This window comes from Poecilia reticulata, linkage group LG2, assembly GCF_000633615.1.
Source record: "Poecilia reticulata strain Guanapo linkage group LG2, Guppy_female_1.0+MT, whole genome shotgun sequence".
Taxonomy (NCBI): Eukaryota; Metazoa; Chordata; class Actinopteri; order Cyprinodontiformes; family Poeciliidae; genus Poecilia; species Poecilia reticulata.
This window is the reverse complement of record NC_024332.1, coordinates 15,280,884-15,291,989: the sequence shown is the minus strand read 5'-3', so window position 1 is coordinate 15,291,989 and position 11,106 is coordinate 15,280,884. Positions and strand designations below refer to the sequence as shown.

Here is an 11,106-nt window from a genome sequence, read left to right as displayed (position 1 = left end):
ACACACACACACACACACCCCACACACACACACACACACACACACACGCACACACGCACACACACACGCACACACACTACACAGTGGCAGTCCAGTCTCATGGTGACCGGGCCATGTGGTAACTGTAGGGAGTTTTGGATCATAGTGTGATTACGCGCATACACAAAAACCCACAAGCATACACGCACAAACATATGTGTTCAGAGGATAATCATTTACCTTTGGACTACACCTTATATCTGTAACTTGTGCTGTTATTATAATGTTGGTTACAAAATACCATCTACTTTATACGCAGTTGAATTTTAAGCCCCATTTGTAAGTTGCTACCTGTTAGTAATGTTTCAGTGATAATAGGAAATACAATAGCGCAACATCTATTTAAATCCAAACAATAATTTGGATTCTATACATTTCATAGTCGTAACAATCCACCCAGTAAAAACCTGAGAAATAATGATGTTTTTCATTCTGAGTCTCGATGCACACCACAAAGAAAAGTTAGAACCACGGCAAGGTTTTAGAAAATACAAAAAAGATTTTCTCACTAAAACAGTAAAATCTGATGCAATCTGTTCTCATAATAACCGATTAAAGGAAGAGAAAATCTGGTAAGCAAATTGCAAAGTTGTATAGCTATACCTGCAGCTATACTGAGTTTACTTTTCTCAGATAAGAGCAAAGTAACATTAAATTTACTGCGATTGATCCAGTGTCACATAGAGCTTCTTTTAAAATGTGATCTAAATCCTAAGAGTTGTTTCAAAACAGTCTGGGAAACTAAAACCTTTTCTTGAATACCAACTCAAAGATTTTTTTTATTTCTTATGAAACCAGTAATTAAATAAATCTGCATCATCTCTTTCATGGTCAAAAGAAGGACTGATGCAGTGTGCTACACAGAAAAAATCAATATAAAAGTAGATTCCTCTGTTCTGATTTTTCATCATCATTATCATCAATTTTTATCTTCTTTGGTCAGTTATGAGTCAACTGGAAATGTTAAAATCCAATATTTTCACAATCAAAATACACCATATCCAAGAGTTGACAATAACAATGTTTCTTAAAGTATCTATTTTTCTTTTGAATTCTTCTGCAGGTTTGATCATTTCATAGCAGAGTTTGGTAACAAAAAGAAGGCATCTGCCTTAGTACAGCAATTCATAACCATCTCTCTATTTGTTGGGTGAATTGACCTGAAGCTGACTTCAGTGGATACTAACAAGGCTACTGCAGGGGAAATTAACCATAAAAGTCAGATGAGATTTTAATGTTAAAACAACTCAACTGTCCATGGCTTAAAACTCTCTTATCCACCTGCAATAATGCAAAACTAATCTCTGTATCTGACAGCTCCGGTTTCAGTTTCCTAACAGAAATAGATTAGATGAATTTATGTTTAGAAATAAACAAGAACAGATGATCCATTTATATAGAAATATCTCATCAACACACAGAAACACACACACACACACACACACACACACACACACACAGCGTGCTGACAGACTGCCTATGTGTATGTGTGCGTTAATCTCCTCACACTGAGAGACTCTAATAACCCCCCACGGGCCGAACCAACTGCTCTCTAGTGCTGCCAACACACATGCACGCACACACACACACACACATGCACACACACACGCTTACACAGTGCTGGCTTAATGACATTAGCTTGGATGAAATACAACAAAACAGATTGGCTTCAGACACACAAACACATTGAATTTACACCTTCATCCTGCTTCACTAACCAGTTTGGTCTGAATGGATTCCAAGTAAAAATCTACCACACAACAGGAAAGCACTAAATATGAGCAAAATGGTACAAAAACATTACAGAAATGTGAGGAAACTGGAAGCTGTGGGCACTTGTAACTTTGTAACCCTTTCAGTTCAATATTTACAGAAAATGTTTTTCAAATAGACATCAAGTATTGGTCAGGGGAGACCAATTAAGTATTGGGAGAAGTCAGAATTAATTTGACTTGTAAAATATATTATTGATGATATGCACGAAACTTTGATAATATATTCCTTTGTGAGACAAAGTGCAGTGCAAAGTGCCTAGAGGACTTCGTTGACTATTGTTTCAAACATCATAACAAAAAACATCACAACAGAAATTGTTTTCATTATAACAATTTCTGGTCACTAATCACTTCATGTGTGGTAATATTCTTAAAGCAGCAGACTTGTCATTAATCCCATGGTGACTGAGTACTACAAATACATCACACAGAAGCATCTACATATAAGCAACGCCTTCTTAGAACAAAGGGCTTATTTTTACAATGAACACAAATAGTTTAAGTAAGAAGAATGATGTGAATGTGTAATGGATGTATACAAATGTTGTAAGTTTCAGGTTGTGTCAAACAGACAGACTGTCCCCATCACAACAGCAGCTACACTCTTAGAAAATGTAGCTGGGATTGCATTTTGAACAGCATAGGAGTTGTTCCCATTGTGACTGACCTGTGGGACTCTCTGGTACGATGGGGGTCCATGTCAGCCTGGTGTGCGTGAGCAGGACATCGTGGCTCTTTTTCCCCACTTTGAAGATCCCTCGCATCAACACACTCTCACTGATAGATCACAAACACACACACACAGAGTTTGAGCTTATTTCAACCAATCAGATGTTACTTACACACATCCGTCACTAAAGTTACTGATAGATCAATCCTTAAACCAATCAAATTAACAAAGAAGAAACAGATGAAAGAGGCTTTCTCGTTATCTTTTGTCAGACCTTCTCACTGCCATTTATGGAAGACATGTAGGGCCACTGAAGAAATAAAATAAAAAAACAATAATGTCTTTAATCTCAGAATTCTGACCTTAATGTAGATGAGTGTCTTAGAGAAACCAACTTCAATGACAGAGAAGTGAGTGGTCCAAGAGGAGAACTAGTTTTCTATTTATCAAGTTTTCTTTTTATACGACAGGAGAAGCCAGAATTCTGGGAAAACAGAGGCTGTCTTACAGAAGCAGTGTCTTCAGTCAGAGGCTTCTTTGGATAGGTTGCAAGACTGACTGCTATTGGAGACCACAGTATCACTATCTACAATGACTCTTTTGAAGATAGTTGGCTGATATGAGTTACAACAACATTTAATTTACCATTGGGATAAATAAACAATTTTAGAAAGACATTGAATCTTTTTTGTTCAGTGGCTAGTAATCATCTTTTCTAGTCAAAACTCCCTGATGAGAAAAGCAAAAAGGCTTCCTGTCATTAAAGTAGGAGGGATTGTAGAGCTGTACAAACAAGACGTCTTGCAACACTCCATCAATGTCAAGGTTGTTCGCAGTACAGTCATTTTAAATTTTCTAAAACATCCTGAGTGGGTTGAGACAAAAAAGTCACGCAGTGGACCGAATTAAAAAAAACCCTGACTCTGCCAGAGGACACAATGAGCTGTTCAGGAAGACAAAGGTAGATCATCAACCCAAATGAAAGCCCTCACCGACTACAGCCCAGTGACCACAGGATGGCATCTGGGAGAGAAGAGCTAATGAACCATAAAAGATCCTCAAAAGTGTCTTTATGCTGCCCTGACCACAGGAACAAGTTTCCTGGCGGCTCAGTGATTGCAGCAACACTGTATACTCCCATTTTTCATGTTACAATGTCAGAAGTATGTCTAACCTAGTTAGAATCACAACATATTTAAGAAAATGTTTTTCTGGACACATTTTTGTTAAAGAACAATGGTGTCTGAAGAAATATCAGAGGTTTGTCAATGTTTTTGTAATGTAGCCTGAGGCAAACATAAATAAAACAGTGGGGAACTTAGTTTGTACCACTAGCTAGTAGCTATTTCATCACTGTGCACTCATCAAGCTGTTCAGTAACAGAACAGTGCAAACAGCCCCCAACCTAAGGATTTCTCAGAGGGTTTTCTGATACTGAAAGTGCATGTAAAGTACGGACACAGAGTATCATCAATTAATCAATCAATCAATATTGCCCACTCACTGTCATAGAGTGGAGTAACTCACAGCCTACATGTAATGATAATTGTGAAAATGTTTTTTAACTCCACTTATATTTTTGTGGTATTGGAGGACTCACTTAGTTTATGACCATGAGTTTTCCTCTCATCATTCTAAAGGAGAAATTCATGGGGAGTAAGAATTAAGAACATATTTTTACCAGAATGTATTAATTATAAATGTTAACTTAGTACACGTTAAGAACTGCCAAAAGACCTGCGTGATTGAAAATATCCTGTGTTGGAGGAAGACCTACAGTTTGAATATTAGCAAACATAAAAGAGCTAAAGCTATGGTCACCAAGCTAGCAGGTTGAGTGTTTTGACCTCTTAACCCTTAATATTTAAAATCAGTCAGAATGTAACCTGTTTTATTTAGCAAGTACATTTTTAAAAATGGTCTCAATTTAAGAAATTTATGCATTTAATATGCACAAATCTGCAACCCTGTAAGCATAAACGGATGGATGGACGGACGGACGGACATATGGATGGATGGATGGATGTCAGATGTGCACAAAGAACAAAGAAATTCTGATTGAAACCTACCAATATAAAATGAACGAGACATTTCAGAGTAAATTTATTAGTTAAATTTTATTTGTTCCATCAAAGTAAAAAAAAAGAAAAGAAAAAAAAAGCTACTTGGAAAAAAAAAAAAAATAATTTCCAACCACATCAACTCGGTGTTGATGTGCTTTTCATCCTACATATAGCATCCCAACTGTTTTAACTGTTTTAACCTTTTAACATTCATAACATGGTGTCAAAAAGTAAGTCATTAACCACTTCCGTTGAAAGAAGCCTTTTATTTTGAAAGAATTCTCTAAAAGGCTTATCTGCATAAATCCTCCCTTTCCTCTTTCATTTAATGTTAACTTTCTAACATGAACGTGTGGAGGAATTTCATTTACTACTCACCTCTTCTCCTTTTCTTTCTTTTCTTTCTCTTTTTCTTCCTCTTGTTTCCGCTCCTCTTCCTCCTCCTCGTCCTCCTCACTTACCCTTCGCTTCTCTTTCTTTTTATTTTTCTTCTTCTTGCTGCTGTCTCTCGGTTCCCGTTGCGCTTCAACCTCAAGCTCCGACATATTTACACGCTCAAAAAAAAAAAGACAGAAAGAAAACACCACGGATATGAATTTGTTTCTGTCCGATAAACAAGCAGTAAGCTGATCACGGTGTGTATTTCCGGGGTCTCGTCGCTATGGAGACCGGTAGCGGCTTCATCGGGCACGCGGCCACACTGGTGTGTAATCAACATGCATGCGCGGTCACACGCAGGGGCGCGCACACATGTTTTTGTAATATTTTGGGAAACGCCTGTCCCATTTCCTACCAGACAGAAATTATTTGGTTAAATGAAAACTGTTTCAAATATAAATCAAACACTTATATGAATAATATTATATTTAACTGTGATAAATTCAATCAAAAAATCTGGGATATCGGTGACATATTTCATACAATCGTTTTGCTGAAAATTGTAAACTGTCCCTTTTCCACTGAATGCAGTTCTGATCCTTGTTTGGGTAAATCTAGACTCTAGATGCAGTTCTGATCCTTGTTTGGGTTAATCTAGACTCTAGATCTATGCAGTTCTGATCCTTGTTTAATCTAGACTCTAGATCTAGACTCTAGATTAACCCAAACAAGGATCAGAACTGCATAGATCTAGATTCTAGAGTTATAAAATTTGACAGATTATGATAAAACTAAAATAACCACAATTTATGCATAATCCAACATCCTTACAGCTAACCAAAGGTGTTTTAAATCATTTGTTGTCAAAGCACATATGAAACGATACTAAATTATGACACATGGTCTGCATAAAACATCCTATGAGAAATGTTTACCTCTGTGCACCTAGCTACCAAAACATATTTAAAAAAATTGTTTAAATAACTGAGACTCATTGCAATTTATATTGTGGTGAATATTACTTGTGATTTGAAAATGATGGAAATTTGAGTAAAGCAGTGGGAATACTTTTGGAAAATGGGATTTTCTTACTAACTAGGTCACAAATTTTCAGAAAAATCCAAAAACCTTCAAAATACATTTCTGTACAATACCTGCTTGAAGTCGTGTAAAATAAAACTAAATTAATACATGATCTTAGTCAAATGTCCTGTGCTTTTGTCGCTATTAAACGGCTCACATTCACTGACGAAGTATATTACTTTTTGCAATAGGCCAATGAAGAATGTCTCTTGGGGCATCCTGCAGTTTGGTACACCTGGATTGTTGTCGAGATGTGTGTCCTGTGATGTTATTTAACAGACACCTGCCGGCCAATCAGAAAGGACGGGGGGTGGATTGTGGTATTAATTCCATATTATGAGCTTCGGCTCAAACACTCACTCAGCATGTGTGCTGTTGACAGATGGCTGAGTTTAAATCTGCATTAATCAGTGTTATGATCAGCCAACAGACTGAAACACAAAACCCCAATCACAAAGACTGCTCACAATACAGTTGTAATGCTCCTAATGCTGCTGCTACTGCTGTGTGATATTTTTAGGATGCTCAAATAAGGGTGAAATGTACTTTATAGTTGCCATTTAAGAAGCATCTTGCAGCTTTTGTGCTTCCTTGTCTTTCCTGAGACTAAGAAAAGCTAAGCAAGTCTTTGTTGTAACAATGCTTCTTTCCACTATTTTTTTCTACTTAAAAGTTTGCCAAACAGCTTATTCTGCTATTAACTCTTGCTTGGTGTGTTTTATTTGATTGTCTGACTGAATTTATCAATTTATTCATTCACCAGCCTGGGTTTTAGTTGTACATAGAAGAATAACAAACAACCAGAACAGGCTCCATCTTCCTCATGACGGTTGCCACCTTGGACAAGTAGCACAGGATGACATCCATCTTCTCAAACCAGCATTTATGGCAAGTCAGTCAAAGTGCTGCATGTTCGAATTTGGCGCAACAGCGAGGTTCAAGCTGCTTCTAAAACTGTTCAGCGAAGTTGAGGTCAGGACAGAAGGCAGATCTTAACATCTTCTCTACTCAAATTCACAAGTTAGTCTCTGGTTAATCCAATATCAGTCTCAAAGACTGAATGCTTTGCAAGTTGCTTTTTTTTTTGGCTGCAAACCACATGTTCAACTTCCCCAATATCTAGCTACATGGTCAGCTTAACCAAAACAAAACACAAATTTTTTTACTTTACAATTTTATCTTATTTTGTTCTGTTTTTGTTTGGTTTTGAAATAACGGTTGTACTATAATTATTTCTTCGTCACTTGACAAAGAGTCGTTTTTCTCTGCAGTCTTTTGCTTAATAACATTCCACTTCAACAAGGAGAGTAAATGGTGGGATATGGCCACCATATTGTCCCAGTTGACTTACACACACCGACGCACGATCAAGCAGTAGGACATTAGTGTGTGTGTAGGGAGGGGGGGGGCTCTCATGCATAAACAAGATCATTTTCATAAATTAAAATCTCGCCTGCAGAACGAACATCTGTGCCCTTCACACACACATACACACCAATCCTTGTTTTGTCCTTCACATAGTGGGATAGTGTTGTTAACCTGGTATTCTCTGTTAGGAAATTTGTAGTCTTTTCACTTCTGTCAAAGTGAAATTCATCCAAACTATTTTCAGAGGATTTACAAAAAATTTTACAAGGCATGAGATTATAACAAGAGTGTGTTATGTTTTATATGTTTTATAGTCTAAACCGTAGTGCTTTTGTGATGCTGTTGCAGATAAACTGAGTCTTAACAGGCAAATGACATGAAATTCCTTTTAATAAAAGGCCTTTATAAACATCTATCTTATAAAATATGAACAAGAGTCACATGAAATGATAACATAACGCTACAGAAACCATATAAAAAGCAAGAACTTAAAAACAACATGAACAAAATTAACACTTCAGCCCGACAACAGCCCAACATCGCCTCACTCACTGACCCCAAAAATATAGAAAAATCTTTATTCTTTCAACATTTGGAATCATCATCTGAGCATTGCTCAGATTTTTAACAAAATTGCATAGTTTTCTCCAGATTATTGCTCATTGATTGTTAATTATTTTTAAATGACAATATGGACACTGACAAGACATTCGAAGAGCGTCTCCTGCCAGGTGAAGCGCTACAGAGAAGGTTACGGCATTGTTGAATTGCCATGGTAAAGAGAAGCTTAAGACCCTAATGAGTACAGAAAGATGACAAACAAGACAGCGATGAAAAGATAGTGGTCTTCTCATAGCCTGCTCTCTGTCTTCATCGGTCACATGGTCCTTCATCCTCAGGAGTCATGAAAGATGGCGTTTAACTGGGCGTTCATCAGCCGTTCGTGGTGTGAGTGTCCATCAAACCCCATCAGTTGTTCCACCTGCAGATCACCGCACCGTGGATTGGGCCCCCCGCTGCCATAGATGGAGGGATGGCCGCCGGCTCCTCCTCCACCTCCGTAGTGCACGCTGAAGGAAAAGCTCTTGTCGTAGTCGGAGCCAGCGGCGGGCTCGTGCTTGTAAGACGAGAAGTTACCGTTGATGCTCAGGGGCGGGCTGAGAGGTGGGTCGAACGCCGGGCCATCGGACACCAGGACTCCGTCGAAGAAGGGTTCCAAGGAGCCGTATGGCTGACCTTTGACCTGGTGGAAGATATGGGAAGGGTCCATGGTACCGTAGGGGGGGCTGGGCAAACCGGCTGTCAGTCCAGGGCTCTGGTAAGAGAAGTGTCCGGGATAGGTGGCGGCACCAGCAGGGGGAAGGTGCGTGGGCATGTCCGGTGTCTGCTCTGGAAGGAAGGTCCGAGGGTTAAGCTGAAGGCAGCCTGCCACCAGGTTGGTGGTCGGCTGAGAAAGACCTGAGAACACAGAGAAGGTCTACGGTCAGTATTGATCAATGATTTGGAGTGAAACAAGACCTTGTGACATTTCCCTTTAAAGTGAAACCTGTCTCCTGAAGTGCTATCCAGTTCCAGTCATTATTTTGTCTGGAGAAGTTAGTCTGAGTTGTTATTATGAGGCCCTGATTTGAAGGTGAGCATTCAGATTCAGGTAAACCTTTGTTTAAAACTTTTATTTTGAAGTTAGAAAGGAAGTAGTTCTCTGCTACAAAGGAGTCATTCTCCTCTTTTCAACCTGTTCTTTTTATCACCATTTTGGAAAATCTTTATGGAAAAACAAACTGACAAGATTCAAGCAATTTGTAGACACTGTAAGAATATCAAAACAAGCTAATCATTAGCAACTAAAGTAGAATTTGTTATTTCATCATTTTTAAGTAGTCTGCACTGGATGTGGTCACCTCTGTGGTTCCAAATCCAGAATATGTAGATTGAAATACAGTTAACGATTTATATATATTTTTGGTATTCACCTAGTCAAGATGGACTCTTAGTCATTAAGTATTGGCTAGCTCTTGTCTCATTTCCATCCATCCATCCATCCATCCATCCATCCATCCATCCATCCATCCATCCATCCATCCATCCATCCATTTTCTTTACACCCTTGTCCCTCAGTGGGGTCGGGAGGGTTGCTGGTATCTCCAGCTAACGTTCCGGGCGAGATGTCTCATTTCCCCAAACACAATTTTATACACAGTATCTTCCTGTCTAAATAGCTTCATGTTTTGTCCCTAGCAATGAAATGTAATAGTACTTATGAGAAATTGTCAATTTGGGATTTACATTACCTCATCAAAATGTGTCACTATAATTTCATCAAGTATGTTCTAATATTGCTTAGGATCACAGTGATAAACTTCTCACCTTTGCAAAGCGCCTGGACAAAACTCATGAGGTCGGGGGCCTTGCCAGACCGCAGGACCTCACTGAGAGCCCAGATGTAGTTCTTGGCGAGGCGCAGGGTCTCAATTTTGGATAATTTCTGGGTTTTGGAGTAACAGGGGACGACTTTTCGGAGACTCTCCAAAGCATCGTTCAACCCATGCATGCGATTTCTCTCCCGGGCGTTGGCCTTCATTCGACGGATCTTAAACCTGCACAGACAGAAAAAGAGTTGTTAAATATATATTGGAAAGACAGATGTAGGCTGATCAACAAATTGCTCAACAAATGATGTACCGTCTATTCAATAAGGAGTGGCCATGTGTTGTGTACAATGTAAGAAAATTTAAAGGATTCATTTTTTTTCCCTTTTTATATTTAAATAACCTACATTTAATTTCACTAGAATTTGTTGAAAATCTAAAATACTAAACAAGCCAATCATCGTTTAGAGTATTTGAGACCGAATAGTTTAACAACAATACAATTGACTAATATAATTATTTTAATGCATTTATGTACAATWATTTTATAAAAATAAGCCATGCAATGAATCTTTTTTTTTTTTGCAAAATGGGCTTTGTTGCAGGAATTGTGTGAGGAATGATGGAAGTACAATTTAATTTTTAAACAGCACATTTAATACACTTTGTGACACTGGGACAAATATAAGAATAAACTTTTAAAAATTACTCTAGTAGTTAAGCCAAATCTTTGTTTATTTTGAGCCTCAGTCTCTCCTTTGTTTTCCATTACTGTACATTACATGAAGTGATCATGATTTGCACCGATGATAGAAAACACCATTCTACATTGGTAGAACTAAAAGTTCGAGGAAATCTGTATAAAATACATGTCGCATGGATTTCATGTACTAGAGGGGTCTTTATTCAGATCTTAAATTTCTGTCATCTGATAACACATATAGTTTCTGTGTCATACATATAATTTCTACATTCAGGGTGTCTCTTTTACTCGTTTATTTATGCCATATCCACAAGCACATTTTTACTATTTGCGTGAAGGACAAACCATACCTCTGAAGACGAGCCTTGGTCATCTTTTTCTTCTTCGGCCCTCGCCTCTTGGGTTTGTTCTCTCCATCCTCCTCTTCCTCTTCATCTTCCTCGTCGTCTTCCTCTTCGTCTTCCTCTGGATGGTGGAGAAGGTCCTCCTCCTCCTCCTCCTCCTCTCCAGCTCCCGCTCCGGCTCCTGCCCGCTCCGTCTCTCTGCCTGCAGGGCTGCAGAGATCCCGCTGCTCGTCCGACTCCACCGATGCAAGCTCCTCTCTCACAGACCTGGTCATGATGCTGATACTCTGCGAACAAAAAGTTGGAGCCCTTTT

General features: G+C 38.6%; 2 protein-coding genes across 2 annotated transcripts in view; both read right to left on the bottom strand.

Moving 5' to 3' along the window:
* cerkl (CERK like autophagy regulator) overlaps positions 1-5,234 on the bottom strand; it is a 27,170-nt gene extending 21,936 nt beyond the window's left edge. Inside the window, exons 1-2 of the mRNA XM_017308176.1 lie at positions 4,954-5,234; positions 2,482-2,592 (exon numbers count right to left, since the gene is read on the bottom strand). Coding sequence (XP_017163665.1) covers positions 2,482-2,592; positions 4,954-5,092 — 250 coding nt within the window. The 5' untranslated portion in view covers positions 5,093-5,234. The remainder of the gene's footprint in view (positions 1-2,481; positions 2,593-4,953) is intronic.
* Positions 5,235-7,748: 2,514 nt separating this feature from the next.
* The window catches only part of neurod1 (neuronal differentiation 1), a 4,833-nt gene continuing 1,475 nt past the window's right edge, over positions 7,749-11,106 (bottom strand). Inside the window, exons 2-4 of the mRNA XM_008432949.1 lie at positions 10,799-11,079; positions 9,744-9,973; positions 7,749-8,834 (exon numbers count right to left, since the gene is read on the bottom strand). Of these exons, the coding sequence (XP_008431171.1) occupies positions 8,272-8,834; positions 9,744-9,973; positions 10,799-11,067 (1,062 nt within the window). The 5' untranslated portion in view covers positions 11,068-11,079 and the 3' untranslated portion in view covers positions 7,749-8,271. The remainder of the gene's footprint in view (positions 8,835-9,743; positions 9,974-10,798; positions 11,080-11,106) is intronic.